We start from the raw sequence: 17,199 nt of genomic DNA on the forward strand, positions 1-17,199 counted from the left end.
CAGCTTAATGTTGTAAGTTTATTTTGATGCACACACATCAAGGAACACCTGTTCTCTGATAAAAGCCCTCTGCGAAAACCCACCAACATACAGAAATAGAAACAGATCGTATCCAATTTATATACAATTGCTCTTTAATTTATACAGATTATAGGTTTGAGCCAAAAAAAGAACATTCAATACCTTTTGCCATAGAGGCGCTCAATAATTTGGAACATCAACTGCAAGCACAAAAATCACCTTCTGAAGAAAGTGCTGAAGACTATGTGTGAAGACTCCATAAAGTTCCAGGAGAGCAAGCACAGTTCTGAAGCACACAGTGCTTGTATCTTATTACAGCACTTGTGAATGCAGTGGCTTTAAGTCTGAATTTTAATTACACTTCATACATATTTCCTTGAGCTTCACAATACATCCATGAAAAGCGATGGCATAGATTTTTTGTGAGATTTCCAAGAATACGTAGTATGTCAGAGACAAAATACGAAAAGTGATCCTTCAGGTAATGTACAACAGACAGCTAGACTTTAAAGACGTCCACAAAGAGTGAAAAGGAGGTAATAGTACTTACTCACTTCACTCTGCTATTGTGCAGTACAACTAATGCTCTTATCAATTTGTAAAGCCCAAAAAAACTTTTAAAAAATCAAGAAATATTCTGGTTCACTTCCATATCCTTTAGTAAGCCACGGATCACCAAACTCTGAAGTTCAGGCCACATTTCATGGTTCTGTGACACCAAATCTACTCTTTTCTCCACAATTCCTGACACTTTAAAGTCGAACTATGTAAGTTTCATCTATGCATAATCCAAATAACAATGCAAGTCATTTTGCCCGCCCTTTAGCTGTGGTGTAAGATATTGAGCACTTATTTTCAGTCCTGACAGTTCCAGCTGCAAGTCCGTGACTATGTTTTGCAGAGAGGAATTTTCAGAGGCAGGCATTTTTTGAGCTTTCTAGATGTATATTACTTTCATTTTCTCACTCCCTCAAAGTCCTGTGCACTAGGATTCTTGGCAATAGGAAACTTGGCTTGACAAGAGTAAGAATGGAAATAAAATTCCAATAAAATATCTCAGGAAAGAACAAAAGCCTTCCAAACTTCTTGTAAAGGCTCCAAAATGTGCCATTTGCAGAACCTAAATTTTGTGATGCTATACGGAAATTTTTCTTTTTAAGTTTGAAAACTTTCAGAAGATCTAGCAGTGTGACAATACACACAGTCACACGCCTGGCCTAATAAAGTTTCTACACCACTTGCTTTTTTCACACACACATACTCTAATACAGGTGAGCATGCACACATGGGCTCTGAATTAGGACATGTGAAGATTCACAAAAATTGAGTTTAACCAGCATATGTCATAAAATAAAATAAAAAAAAACATTAAAGACACAGTCCATAGGAATGTTTAATATTGTCCTGGTTCCGGTGGGGATAGGGTTAATTTTCGCAGGATCCCCAGGACACAGGTATTCCATGCCATGTGAGCAGTGCCCACCCTGAGCTGGGGAGAGGGCACGAAGTCAGCGCCAAGCAGGCGCCTCCCGGGGTCCAGTTGGTGAGCGGCGGTTCCATAATCATGTTTGTATATTTCTCTATCTGTGTTATTGCTGTTATTTTCTTGTTCCCTTTGCTGTTCTGTTAAACTGCCTTTGTCTCAACCCAAGAGTTTTGCCTTTTTCTTCTGCTTCTTCCTGTATTGGGAAGGCCCGAGCCAGCGGCACGTGGCTCTCTGTTGCCATCTGAGGCCAAACCACGACAGTCCTTTTTGGTGCCCAACATGGGGCAAAAAGGGTTGAGATAATGACAGAATCCAACTAGAGCTTGTAAAAACAAATTTGTTGTGTGCATTTATTGTATTTGGTAAACAGCTGCTGGTCACCACGTTGCTCAGTTTGTTCTCGTGGCTGTGTTACATAAATTCCTATATGGCTTATGTACTCCCTGCGATGCTGTTTATCATCTCTGGAAGAGGGATCAGGATTATCATTTTGCTGTCCTGTACAGTATGAGTTTATGATACGATCACATCACTGTTCAGTCAGTTTGGGGTGTTTATGTGGTACTGCTGTCCTGCCTGTACCTTGGGCACCACCTCGTGGAATTTATTAATAATCACACCCACTCTGTGGGGAAAACAGGGGGAGACACTTTCCCCAGCTCTTTTGCCTCCCTTTCTCCTTCAGTGGCCTGAAGGTATGACAGCTTTTGGGAATTTTTAATATCTTTGGGATGTTCAAACCAGCGTGTTCCTAGTGTCATGTCTCCTGAATGTGTTCCAGGTCTTGTTTAGGGTTAAACAACTATTTAAAACTACCACCCAGAGATCTGCTCCGAGGCTGGATAGTCAGGGGTGGCACGGCATGTGGGAGAACATGGGCAGGTACCTAGAGAACTTCTCACCTCCAATGGTCTGGGACTTCACCCCGGAACAATTACAGGACCCTGATAAAGTGGTAGAATATTTGAAGGGAAAATTCTGTGGCTATTCCAGAGAGGCACAACCCACCACACTGTCCCTGACCAGTATCTACCAGGCACTGCTCAGTACTATGCAGCACCCTCAGGGGAAAGAGAAAGAAATCAGAACTGCAGCCACTGCGGCTACTGCAACCCCTGCGACGGACACTGCGGCTACTGCAACCCCTGCACCAGCCACTGCGGCTACTGCAACCCCTGCACCAGCCACTGCAGCTACTCCAGCCCCTGTGGCAGCCACTGCAGCTGAAACAGTGAACCAACCCCTGCCAGTATCAGTTGCCCCCATACAGAAGAAGAAGTACACAAAGATATCAGTTCGCTCAGTAAGGGATGACAATGAACCAGGGACATCACAAGAACAGGAGGAAGAGGCAGAACCAGAGATAATCACCTGACCCCTGTCCTTGAGTGAGCTGCGCGATATGCGAAAAGATTTTAGACGACTTTCAGGCTGAGCACATTGTCACCTGGCTGCTCCGGTGCTGGGATAATGGGGCCAGTAGCCTGGAATTAGAGGGTAGGGAAGCCAGGCAGCCGGGATCCCTGTCTAGGGAAGGCGGCATTGACAAGGCAATTGGGAAGAAGACCCAACCCCTCAGCCTCTGGAAACGATTCCTGTCAGGCGTGAGGGAGAGGTACCCCTTCAGTGAGGATGTTGTATGTCAACCAAGCAAGTGGACTACCATGGAAAGAGGCATCCAGTACCTGAGAGAATTAGTTGTGCGGGAGATGATTTATTATGACTTGGACAACGCACAGTTTCCCTGATGAGATGCAATGCACAAGGCCCACATGGTGGAAGTTTGTACGGAGCGCACCATCATCATATGCCAACTCACTGGCAGTAACGGAATGGAAAGGAGATGAGGGACCAACGGTGGATGAGGTGGCTGGCCAGCTCCAGTGATATGACAAAAGTCTCTCTTCCCTCCTTGTCTCAGCTGTGGAGAAACTGTCGCAGAAGGTCCAGCAACTTGAAGAGAATACGTCATACTCCCCACCTGCATGGGCCAGCATCTCAGCTATTAGGGGCAGGCATTTCCCCACTCAAGAGAGAGAGTACAGAGGGTACACACCATGAGGCACCCATGGGTCTACCACGGAGAGGACATGAGGAAGTGGGATGGACAACCTACTTAGATCCTGCAGACACAGGTACAGGAATTGCAAGGAACAACAACGACAAAAGGGGATCCCTCCAGGAAAAGTGCCGCCCTGGTTTCCAGTGGGCAGTTCCCCAGACAGAGCAGAAGGCCTGATCTTGCTTCTGATCCTCCTGAAAGAAAGTCATTTCTGCAAGAAGTGAGTAACGGATACTATGACCAGTATTAGGGGGGCCCTGTCTCCGGCCAGGTGGAGGAAAGGGACAACTGGGTTTATTGGACAGTGTGGATTCAATGGCCTGGCACATCAGACCCACAGGAGTATAAGGCTCTAGTGGACACGGGTGCACAGTGTACCCTAATACCATCAAGCTACAGAGGGTCAGAACCCATTTGTATTTCTGGGGCAACAGGGGGATCCCAACAGTTGACTGTACTGGAGGCGGAAGTGAGCCTAACTGGGAATGAGTGGCAAAAACATCCCATTGTGACTGGCCCAGAGGCTCCATGCATCCTTGGTATAGATTACCTCAAGAGAGGGTATTTGAAGGACCCAAAAGGGTACCGCTGGGCCTTTGGCATAGCTGCCTTGGAGATGGAGGGAGTTAAACAGTTGTCAACCTTGCCTGGTCTCTCGGATGACCCTTCTGTTGTGGGGTTGTTGAGGATTGAAGAACAACAGGTGCCGATTGCTACCACAACGATGCATGGGTGCCAATATCACACTAACCGAGACTCTCTGATTCCCATCCATAAGCTGATTCGTCAACTAGAGGTTCAAGGAGTGATCAGCAAGACTCACTCATCCTTTAACAGTCCCATATGGCCGGTGCAAAAATCTAATGGAGAGTGGAGGCTAACTGTAGACTATCGTGGCCTGAATGAAGTCACGCCACTACTGAGTGCTGCTCTGCTGGACATGCTAGAACTCCAGTACGAACTGGAGTCCAAGGCAGCCAAGTGGTATGCCACAACTGATATAGCTAATGTATTCTTCTCAATCCCTTTGGCAGCAGAGTGCAGGCCACAGTTTGCTTTCACTTGGAGGGGTGTCCAGTAGACCGGGAATCGACTGCCCCAGGGGTGGAAACCCAGCCCCACCATTTGCCATGGACTGACCCAGACTGCACTGGAACAGGGTGAAGCTCCGGAACATCTGCAGTACATTGATGACATCATCGTATGGGGCAACAGAGCAGAAAAAGTTTTTGAGAGTCAGTAAAATAGTTCGGATCCCTCTGAAAGCTGGTTTTGTCATAAAATGAAGTAAAGTCAAGGGACCTTGCGCAGGAGATCCAGTTTTTAGGAACAAAATGGCAAGATGGACGCCATCGGATTCCAATGGATGTGATCAACAAAATAGCAGCTATGTCTCCACCAACTAGTAAAAAGGAAACACAAGCTTTCTTAGGCATTGTGGGTTTTTGGAGGATGCATATCCCAGACTACAGTCTAATTGTAAGCCCTCTGTATCAAGATAGAACGATACAATGGACTGTTAAAAACTATACTGAGAGCAATGGGTAGTGGGACTTTAAAATACTGGGATACACATTTAGCAAAGGCTACCTGGATAGTTAACACCAGGGGATCTAACAATTGAGCTGGCCCTGCCCAATCAAAACTTCCACGTACCGTAGAAGGGCATAAAGTCCCCGTAGTGTACGTATGTTAGGGAAGACAGTCTGGGTTAGTCCTGCCTCAGGCAAAGGCAAACCCATCCGTGGGATTGCTTTTGCCCAAGGACCTGGGTGCAACTGGTGTGTGATGCAGAAACATGGGGAAGTCTGGTGTGTACCTCATGGGGATCTGATTTTGGGCGAGAACAGCCAATGAATCAAATTGTATGATGTTAATTGCTAAGTAACCCTATCACTGTATGTCCTCATTACTATAATTGCTATCAGTTGTACTACAGGAAGAATCACCCAAATTAAGGACAGATGGGCTTTGATGAAAAACTGAGTAAAGCACAGCGGTGATGGGATCAGAACTGACCTCAGCAGCTGGCGCCCAGCAACTTCCTTGAGATCTACATCTTCAGCCCACAGACTCTGGGCACGAGCTGCACCGGGTACACCAGCCGCAAGCTCCGAAAATACACTATCTCAGCTACCCCGAGAGACTGTTCTAACAGATGGAGCCCAAAGCCATGGATTAAATTAACTCAACAGATATTTTAGAGGGATGGCCCATAGACTAAGGGCATTATATCTGTATGAATATATATGTGTGTATATATATACATTATATAAGACAGGGGAAAGTGGTGGCAATTCATTGGAACCTGTAAGAGCAGGGCATGGCATAGATGGTATAGAGTAAGGGGTGGATAATGTCCTGGTTCCGGTGGAGATAGGGTTAATTCTCTCCAGGTTCCGGCAGGGACACAGGTATTCCATCCCATGTGAGCTATGCCCACTCTGAGCTGCCAGAAGTGGGGAGGGAAGGAGCAGGAAGTCGCCACTTGGAGAGGGCAGGGGCGTCCCAGGTCCGGTCGGTTAGCGGCGGTGAGCGGTGGTTCCATAATCATGTTTGTATATTCCTCTATCCATGTTATTGTCGCTGTTTTCTTGTTCCCTTTGCTGTTCTGTTAAACTGCCTTTGTCTCAACCCACGAGTTTTGCATTTTTCTTCCGATTCTTCCCTGTATTGGGGAAGCTCAAGGGAGCGGCATGTGGTTCTTTGTTGCCGTCTGAGGCCAAACCACAACAGCTGGCAAAGAATAACAATTAGTTCTGCAAAATATACAGAGCAGAAGACATCCAACACCAGGAAAGGGAAGCCAAACAGTCCAACCCATCTTTTAAAGCTGTGATAACTTTAAAGCTTTATGAGGTCTCTCCACGTCTTATCTAGGTGAGTTCTGAAAACCTCCTACAATGGTGATTCTTAATCAATGTCATGATGAATCTTCTTTCCCTTAAGTCCCATCAGAATTTTAGTTACATAACTTGTGACCATCACTTTTTGTGCTTTTGCTGTGCACCTCTGAGGAGAGTCTGGTTCTGTCTTCTCCATAAACCTTCAACAGGTCGGAGAAGAGGCTACATTATTAAGTTTTCAGCAGCTAAAAAGCACTGCATCCTTAACTGTATGCATAATTAGCAACACTCGTTTCATCCCACTTTGGTATCAACTTGTTTGACAGAAATACATGACAACATGTTATAAACAATGTACATTCTTTACAGTATTGACAATGGAAGAAATCCTAGTTGTTAACACCTCACCAAACACAAGTATTTTTGGAGGGCAGACTGTACGAAAAGTTTCTGCTCTAATCCCTTTTAATTTCACTTTAGTTAACAGAAGCAAAGAACATCTTCCTCATCTGTTTTAAAGCTCAAGAAACAGAGAGCTAAAAACAGAGATTTTTTTTTCTCACTTTTAATGCTATAATTAAACAGAGGAGAATATATACGAATTCTAAACCTTGGTAACAAATATTAGATAGAAGGGGTCAAGCTTTTACCTGTCCAAACACTGGAATATTACAGAGGTCTTGACTCCCCAGTAAAAATTAAGAAGACTGAAATGATTAAAGTGTCTGAGGATCGTATATGTCAAATCTTTCTGCTAAAACTGATAGCATGGGTATACTTTTACTCAAAAATGTGACTCTAAGAGAATTTTTGGATTAGGAAGATACAGATAGGACTGAAGAAATTTAGTTGTGTAATTCATTTAAGTATCACTTCAACCGTCAATTAAAAGTTAGTTTTAAGAAAAAAAAAGGAATCAAGTACATGCCCATAACAACACAGCAGGAAAGCATAATGTCTTGGAACACAATGGAAAATATGTTTATGTAGGACAGAGGCTACAAACTTTCTTAAGGTAAGCAAAATGTAACGTTTCCCTGTCAGTAGTGCGGCCAAGGCTAACACCAGTTCTTGTGAAACTCTCAACAAACAGAAAGAGAGTGTGCAAGTTATTTAGAATCAGGACTGTAGAAATGAACTGTTGAGAGGTCTTATGCCGGCAGGCAGGTGGAAAAGGTGACAGATCTTTTCTCATCTTTAAAAGGCTGAAGAAAATCAGAAAAGGAAGTGCAGCTAATTTAAGAACAGTGGGGACAATGAACGTTGTTTGTGAAGTTGCAGTAACTTGGCGAATTCTGCAAGTTAAACTTAATTGGTGTATCTTTATCAGAAGTTCAATAAATACTGCATGATAATAAAAAATATATATAGACCAAGTCCCAGAACCTTAAATCCTTGCAGTGCTTATGTTTCCACTTACAAATACCAAGCAAAGACACATAAACTGTTCGAATTGGTCTGTATTTCACTGCTGGATCACAGGAACTGCATTTAATTTGTTTCAAATTCTAGAAAAACGCAGAAATTGTTTGTTTCAGTCCATTTCTATCTTTTTAAGAATTCCTTCTAATAAAAAATATTTTATTTTACATAAATATTTGGCTTGTCTTTGCCAATTTCTCCCCATTCCTCTTACGAAGTCAAATACAAACATAATTTTAATCTTGATAACTCTGCTTAGCAGTTTAACAATTTACAGTAAATTTTGTACTTTGGATATCAATGGTGGGTTTTTTATCACTGTTCATTCACAGAGGCTGAAGGAACTTTCCAACACAATTCAAATTCAGTTAAGTGTAGTAAGATTACTGTTTAAACAGCTAAAAATGAAGTTGGAGCAATAGCTTTTCCTCTCATTCAACCTATTAGCATTAAAAGAAAGGTATACAGACTAAACAGGCACATAATTGTGCATAAGTTCAAGAAAAGAAAAACGGTCACCAGAAACAGTCAGGAATGTTACCCTTTCTCCAATTCGGTAGCAAAAGTGGAAAGGAGAAACTGTTGAGGAGAAGGGTACCAATTCAAAATATTTTTTCCATAGAAATTAATATCAGAATTCTGAAAACCATCCTATTGCAGTACGACTGCAATAAAAATGTGACAATCCGACTAAGCTAGCAGCAGAGAAGAGAAGTCTTCCAGGAGACCTTATTGCAGCCTTTCAATACTTACAATAAGAAAGACAGAGACTTTTTAATAGGGCCTGTAGCAACAGGATAAGGGGGTAGATTCAGACTAGGTATAATGAAGACATTTTTTACAATGAGGATGGTGAAACATTGCAACCGATTGCCCAGAGAGGTGGTAAATGCCCCATCCCTGGAAACATTCAAGCTCAGGCTGGATGGGGCTCTGAGCAACCTGATCTAGTTGACGATGTCCCTGCTCATTGCAGGGGCGATTGGTCTGGATGACCTTTAGAGGTCCCTTCCAACCCAAACCATACTGATTCTATGATTTTTCCATAAAATTATTCTCAATGGCCTATATTAATAGACAAGGTCATATTGATAGACAACGTTCTTTGATTTTACCTAGAACCAGTGCTAGACTAAATTATGTTTAACTGTTACATTGCCATTCAGCTTATGCTTTCAAACACTTTCAAGTGGCAGAAGTTTAGGGCCATCAATTCCATAGGATTTTGAACTCTTCAGCTACTTTCCACCAAATGTTTGAAAATAATAACATTAATTAGCGCATATATTTATCTACTTCAATTTGAGGCCTAGTAACAATAAGCCATGAAAAAAATAAACCTAGAACTACTGAGGTGCAATTTCTATCTGACACGCATATTGTTAAAAATTGTACATAACTGCAACGAAAGCTCAACTATTAGACATCTGTCGTGGTTTGAGGTAATACAGAACCAATTTTCTGTTTTGTAATTTTACTTTTTAGCTGGGCCTCTTCTAACTGACTAAAGTCTGAAATTAACAGCATATTGTTCAGAAACTGTTCACTCTCAGAGTGATAAGACCTGATTATATCAAGGAACAGTGTGCATAGAGGGTCCTGCTTATACTTATTGCTATAATAATCAAGGTCAGCTAACTTCGCTGCTTGCCCTGTTAGGGGGTCGGAAGTGGAGAAGCGTAGAGGGGTCCCACCTGCAGGGAGGAGCAGACGGGACAGGTGACCCAAAACTGACCAACAGGGTATTCCATCCCATATGCAACATGCTCAGTATAAAAGCGGAGGGATCAAAGGGGCAAGGCTGCTCTGGCTCACTCTTTCTTCAATGGCTGACGTCTGAGGAGGACCCTGTCTGTTCGTCTGCCTTTGATTCCAATCCAAGCATTCCTGACGCTAGTTCCAGAATTCAGCTCCTGTCCATTGCTGACTCCAGTCTGGGACTTTCCCTGTGTCTGCTGGTGATGCGACTGTCATCCTGGGAGCTGGATACGGTTTTGTATATACTGTATACTTTTTTTTTCCTCTTTAATTTTTATTATTCTATTATTATTTACTATTTTCTTATTTATTATTAGTTTCATTAAAGTAGTTTAGTTCTTTTTCTAAACCCGTAAATCTTCTTGTCTCTTCCTCTCCTCTCTGAGGAGAGATGGGGAGGGGGAGGGTCATCTGTCGTTCTGATTGGCCAATCCGGCCAAAATCATGACAGATTTATTGGCGCCCAACATGGGGCCCGACTGTGGCCCTAACAGAGTTCTGATAGATGGTTTGAATAGTTTGAATTCCAGTTTACTCAGAGATTGATACAGACAGCTCACATCATGTCGTTGCTAAACAGATTATTGTATCGTCTGTTTGTAGGGATTACTTTAAAGTTAATTGATACAACAATGCTTAGCTTGCCTTATGTGTTGTATTGCTTGCTTGCTCTTTCTGTCTGTATGCAGTGGTTCAAACGTGCTATTTTCCTGCTGGTTTTAATTCTGATCCAGGCTGTGATTGAATGTATAGCTTCTTTACCTTCATACCTTGGGCAATACGTAATGGATTCTGTTACTACTTACACTAATTATACTTTGAATTTTACGATGGACTTGTTTACTTCGACCTTTACTTCTTATGTCAAATTGTCACCATCAGAGCCAGGAGAGGGATCTCCTTTGGGTACTATGAATGACATTTGTGTTCCTAAAATCATGCTTTTGGTGTCGATTTTCCTGCATGGGGTGCAGGGGTGGTTTCTCTTTAAATCTTGGTGCAGTAGGTGTAGTACCAGTGCCAGAAGGTGACCAGAAGGAAAAAGAAGAGGTCGGTAAGTTCCTCTGTGCCTTGTGATAAAGACCAAGCAAAGCCAGATGGCAGGGGGGAGGACTCTTCTGATGAAGATCGAGGAAAAAGTTCTTCAAAAGACGATAGGGGAGAGGCTCCTGTGTCAGCCCAGGAGGAGGAATCAGATACAGAGGTGATCATTAAATCCTTCTCTATGAAGGATCTGCGAAATATGAGAAAGGATTTTACCCGGAATGATGGTAAGACACTGGTCTCCTCGTTGCTCCGATGCTGGGATAATGGGGCTGATACCATGGAGTTGGTAGTGAAGCTAGGCAGTTAGGAAACCTGACCAGAGAGGGCGGTATAGATAAAGCTCTTGGGAAAAAGTCACAGACTCTCAGTTTCTGGAGGCAACTTGTATCAGCTGTAAAAGGCAGATATCCTTTTAAGGATGATATTGAATGCCACCTGATTAAATGGACCAGAATAGAGAAAGGTATTAAGTACCTGGGAGAAATGGCTGTGAAAGAGGTGATTTATGGTGACTGGGAAGTGAACGTAGATCTTGATAAAATGCCATGTAGACAACCTATGTTGCGAAAGTTTGTACAGAGTGCACCACCAATGTATTCCCATACCTTGTCAATGCTGATTTGGGGAGGAGCTGATGATGATTCACTAAATGTAAATGAAGTGGCTAGCAGAATGCAACAGTATGAAGACAGTCTCTCTTGTCCCCTCACTGTAGCAGCTGTGGAAAGATTAACTGATAAAACTGAGAAAATGATTGTGAAAAAGGAGAAACTGTTTGATAAAGTATCTAGGACGGAGGAGAGACCTTATTCTTCCCCTGCGCAGACCCGTATTGCAGCCATTAGGAGAAGAACCCCTCCTATGAGACCAACTCAGAGGAAACAGAACACACTACGAAATGTCCTGTGATTTTTCCTCTGTGACTATGGAGAAGACATGATTAAGTGGGATAAAAAGCCTACCTCAGCCCTACAGGCATGAGTAAGTGAGTTGCAAGGTAACGCATATATAAGAACAAATTATTCCAGGAGGACTGCTGCTCCAGTCCGCAGGGGGCAGTTCTCCGGTCCAGGCAGAAACTCATCTACTAATTAGACATTAGTAGTGCACTGCCTCCAGCCAGAAGGAGGAGAGGGACAACAGAGTTTATTGGACTGTGTGGATTCAATGGCCTGGCACATCAGACCCACAAAAATATACAGCCCTTGTGGACACTGGTGCACAGTGTACCCTATTGCCATCAAAACATAAAGGGGCAAAATCTGTCACTATTTCTGGTGTGACACGTGGGTCTCAAGACCTGACTGTTTTGGAGGTCAAAGTGAGCCTAACTGGGAATAAATGGGAGAAGCACCCAATTGTGACTGGCCCAGAGGCTCCATGCATCCTTGGCATAGACGACCTCAAAAAAGGGTATTTCAAAGACCCAAAAGGGTGTCAATGGGCTTTTGGTATAACAGCTGTAAAGACTGAAGATATTACACAGCCGTCTACCTTACCCGGTCTTGCAGGTGATCCTTCTGTGGTGGGACTGCTGAAGGTTAAAGAGCAGCAGGTGCCAATTGCTACTGCCATGGTGCATCGGTGACAGTATCGCACTAACCGAGACTCCCTGGTTCCCATCCAGAACCTGATTCGTCGGCTGGAGACCCAAGGAGTGATCAGCAAGACTCACTCACCCTTTAACAGCCCTATATGGCCAGTGCGAAAGTCTGATGGAGACTGGCGGCTAACAGTAGACTATCGTGGCCTGAATGAAGTCACACCACTACTGAGTGCTGCTGTGCCGGACATGCTAGAACTGCAGTATGAACTGGAGTCAAAGGCAGCCAAATGGTATGCTACAATTGACGTTGCTAATGCATTCTTCTCTATTCCCTTGGCAGCGGAGTGCAGGCCACAGTTTGCTTTCACCTGGACGGGTGTCCAGTACACCTGGAATCGACTGCCCCAGGGGTGGAAACACAGCCCTACTATTTGCCATGGACTGATCCAGACTGCACTGGAACAGGGTGAAGCTGCAGAACATCTGCAGTATATTGATGACATCATTGTGTGAGGTAATACAGCAGAAGTTTTCAAGAGAGGTAAGAAAATAATCAAGATTCTTTTGAAAGCAGGTTTTGCCATAAAAAGAGGTAAGGTCAAGGGACCTGCATGAGAGATCCACTTCTTAGAAATTAAATGGCAAGATGGGCGTTGTCAGATCCCCATGGATGTGATTAACAAAATAACATCTATGTTCCCACCTACTAACAAAAAGAAAACACAAGCCTTCTTAAGTGTTGTGGGTTTCTGGAGACTGCATATTCCAGGCTATAGTCAGATTGTGAAACATTCGCCGAAATCAAGCAAGCTAAAAGGTTAAAACCTTTGTGGTATGGGGGACGATGGCTGCAATATAAGTATGGGGAGGCTTGGCAAATGGACTATATCACACTCCCTCAAACACGTCCGGGTAACCGTTAACGTGCTTACAATGGTGGAAGCAAGCATCGGATGGTTGGAAACCTATGCCATGTACATTTTTTGTGAACAGACAATTGTGTAAGGAGAATTGATGCAGAGGCAAAGAAAGCTAAAACACTCCTCAATAATGTCAAGTAGAGTATTTAAAATACTAGAATGTGATGGGGGGGGGGGTTAACCATTTATTTTAAAAGTTTGCTTACATTAGAACTCCAGTATTCTGTTTACCTTGGAACAGTCGCTAACATACACCAAAAAGAGAGCAAGGATCTGTAGTCTTTAGCCTGCCACAGCTTCTGCTTTTTGCAGGGCAACACAACCTGGAAGTCTGACCTCAGCCAGCACAGGGAAGAAGAAAACAACTCGGAGCTACTTGTATTTAAAGCATTTCCAATTTATGGTCTTGCACTTTACACTCATTATGTTTGAATTGGATCCATCTTCATCGTCAGACTATGTGCCCTGTTCATTTTAAGAAATAAGTTCATTAAAAGCAAAAGAATGCGAAGTCAGGTAAATTTTTGCTCTTGGGTGATCATGCTTACACGTCACTGAAAACAGTGGAAAAGGTTTAACTGATGGAGAATTTTTCCCTGTAAAGTCAGTTTTATTTTACTTAACTGATATTGAAAGCTGACATGGAAAAACAAGACTTTCTGATGTTCAAGGTCCCAGACAGGGATTCAGTTAACAAATGACAGACTAGGGTTTCAGTCACAGCCCACTGAAAAGTCAGAATGCAGTTCAGGATGAGTCATTCTGCTGATCTTTACCTGTTTCTCCTTCCAGAATTTTTCTTATCCTATGTAATAAACATGTAAATACATCAAACAGGTACCATGTCATAATAGATTTGTACAGAGTGTGTCAAACCAGGACGCTAATTTCAGCTGGGATTCTTCAGATGTTGCTGTAATATGCAATATACAAAGCCTTAACTGCTGGACTAAATAATACTAGCAGGTGTTACCAGTTAAATCTCCAACATACTGAATTGCTTACAGAATGCATGTCCTCTTATGTTGCAAACTAAAGGACACAAAGAAGGCATGTAGCAATGTGGTAAAAAGAGTTTATATTTTCTGCCATAAGAAATTTTGAAAATACTTTGACCACCCCTTAACCAAACATTATAGATATCAAAGAAGGCATCTCCAGGTTTTCCTGGGTTCTTACCTCTTATCATTCCTTCACACAGGATTAAAATAAATTATATTCTAATGCATTTACAATAGCTACACAAGATAGGAAAGAACTAGGTGGCGTTTTTTTAGTGATGCGAACTGAAATCTGTGATACACTTAGGCCAATTAATTGCCTCAGCCACAGACCTGAACCTTAGCTTTTTTCTAATACATGACAGATGGACACTTCAGAAGGCAAGGGGATTCAGTTATTCACCTTGCCCTGTGATATCACTTCAGCCTTTCCAAACAAAGCTGAAAGGAAATGGAAATCTGTTACATATAACTGCTGACTCTCTGTGGAACACAGGGCCCCCAAAATCATACAGCATGAACAGTATGGATAAACCTTGGCTATGCTGGTCCATTGGACTCTGAGGTGGGCCCATTCCAGGGTGAGGAGGTCGCATACTCTTCATGGAGCCACAATGAACATCTTCAACCATTCCTTTTTCGTGCAAGCCATCAATAGACTGTAAAAACAAAGTAAGTATTTATACAGAGACAGTATATAAATCCACTATAAAAATCCAACATACTTTAACTCAAAATCTAAACAAGCACATCAAGAGTGAAAATGTCTCTTTGCAGCTACTCAAAATAAATGCAATGGGAACCTTTACCCCTGAAATCAAGACATTTGGAGAAGCACAGAGCACCATTAGACTGCTTGCTCCCTGTTTCCTTTTTGTTTTTTTTAATCTCCTTATGAACTCTTTTGCAATGCCAGGGACGCAAACTGTCCAAATACAAACACATGAACTATATTGGCCTCATATTACAAAGCAGTGTAACACACACCAAATAATGAAAGCACAGCCTGTGGCTTGGCTCGAGTTATATTTAGCCCAAACTTTGCCCTTTCAGTCAGTGGTATACTGGAATGTCCCAAACACTGTTTCTCTTTAAAAACAAAGATGACATTGCAGGGGGTAACCTATTATTTGCAGGCAAAACCAGGGACAGGCAGTCAAGAAAAGGGAAAACACGGTTCTACTCAAATACGTGCTCCCTGCAGTTCCTGTCACCTCATTCACTCCTCAAAAACTACAGTTCCCGTGGTACTTGAAATGCAAAACAAGGCAAGTGCTTGCTTCAGAAAGTGAAGAGCAGACAGCTTGGGGTCAGAAAAATATGCTGAAGGCATGCACGGCACTGGAAAAGGCACCATTATAGAAACTGAAGGACTCTGAATATGAAAATAGGAGAAAAGTAACATCAGAAGGAAGATGTCTTAAGAAAATTATAAAGTTTTACCTGAAAGAAAAATTACATCAGGTCCCTGATTTGGGAAGAGATAGTGCTCAGTAACTTCTAACTTAGAGGACCACAAGACTTTGTCTTAGGAAGGAACTGACATCACTTACTTCTCTCTACAGAAATATGTCGCTCTGCCCCTCTCTGTAACACATGCATGCATGGGCACTAAATACTGCTCTTGCAAACCCTACCCTATTGGAGACCTTGCGGTATGTTTAATCTAAATGCACATCTATTTGTGGAGAATTCTTTTTAAAAAGACAGTTAAGAAAACCTACTCCAGTGGAAAATACAGGCAGTTAACAAAAACAGTGTGCAAGAAGCTACATCAAGGCAAAGAAAAAAAAAAGACACTGTCACATTTCCTTTTTTTGAGCAATTTGTTGCACATGAATCAATTTAAGCAGAACTAAACATAGGTCATCCTTTCTACAAAGGAAAAAATAATTCTAAATTTTAATTTTTAAACCCTTCATATAAACTTTCCACTTTCCATTGCAATAAATAGATTTGATTGAAAGTATCTTTGAACTCACAGGGTTTATTTTATTTATCAGCATTTTTGAAGGATTTCACTATCATTTTTCCTATCAGAAACTATGGGTTAAAAGGAGAAAAGTTATAGAAAAGGACAAGTAAAATGGATTTTTTATATTTCATCGAATCTTTTAGTTGTCATAACAGTATAAAACATTTGTGGAAAGAATTTGTATCAGAAAAATACCTGTTACTCGAGAAGCTATTTCTTATTACAAGAACTTGGGATATCGAGTACAAATGTAGAGATAAATGACTGACACATTAAAAAATAGTTCCAATGTGCCAACCACGTAAATCCTAATGCCCTTTTCTGAGGCCTGAAGATCCCTCCCTCTCCCTTCGCCCCTACTTACAAAGATAACCAATGCAGAAGAGAACGCTCATCCACATTCTGCCCACAGGAGCTGAATACTACAAAAACTGAAACCTGTAAAGCCGGATCCATTCCTATTTTATCATGGTACATGTTGAGGAGTTAATCTTGAAGGCTGCCAAGAGGAGGAGGCGGCTGTGCAGGAAATTCGATCTGATTCCCAGAATGGAGGACTCTAGCTGGACGCATCTGTGATATGACTGCAAGGATGAGTGTCACTGCACTAATGAGTGGCAACCATGAAACCTCTGTGAATGCAGGCAGCTCAGATGGGGCTAAGACAGGACACAGCACACATACCCAGGGCATCAGAAGTACCAGCATAATGAAGGTGTGGAAAATACCTGGCATTAAGACTGCTTCTGTGAAGAGCAGGAGGAGGGCAACAGTCATAGGGGTGTCCATTCTAAGGGGAACTGAGGGTCCCATATGCAGGCCGGACCCTTCCCACAGGGAGGTCTGCTGCCTCCCTGGGGCCCGTGTTAAGGATATAACCAGGAAGCTCCCTGGCCTGATACGGCCCTCAGATTATTACCCTCTTTTGGTCTTACAGGCAGACAGTGATGGGCTGGAGAGTAGAAGTCTGAGGGCAATGAAGAAAGATTTCAGGGCCTTGGGACGGCTTGTCAAGGGTTTGGGAGCACAAATCTGTTCTCCTCTGCCCTTCCAGTTTCGGGGACTGACGAATGGGTGAACAAGAAAATCGGACAGGTCAACACCTGGCTCCAAAA

General features: G+C 42.7%; 1 protein-coding gene across 4 annotated transcripts in view; it reads right to left on the reverse strand.

The window, feature by feature from the left end:
* The window catches only part of SMARCA2 (SWI/SNF related, matrix associated, actin dependent regulator of chromatin, subfamily a, member 2), a 118,060-nt gene that overhangs the window by 82,760 nt on the left and 18,101 nt on the right, over positions 1-17,199 (reverse strand). For all 4 annotated transcript variants that reach the window (XM_063321264.1, XM_063321265.1, XM_063321266.1 and 1 more), the window contains exon 3: positions 14,645-14,768. In XM_063321264.1, coding sequence (XP_063177334.1) covers positions 14,645-14,768 — 124 coding nt within the window. The remainder of the gene's footprint in view (positions 1-14,644; positions 14,769-17,199) is intronic.

This window comes from Chroicocephalus ridibundus, chromosome Z (genome assembly GCF_963924245.1).
Source record: "Chroicocephalus ridibundus chromosome Z, bChrRid1.1, whole genome shotgun sequence".
Lineage (NCBI taxonomy): Eukaryota > Metazoa > Chordata > Aves > Charadriiformes > Laridae > Chroicocephalus > Chroicocephalus ridibundus.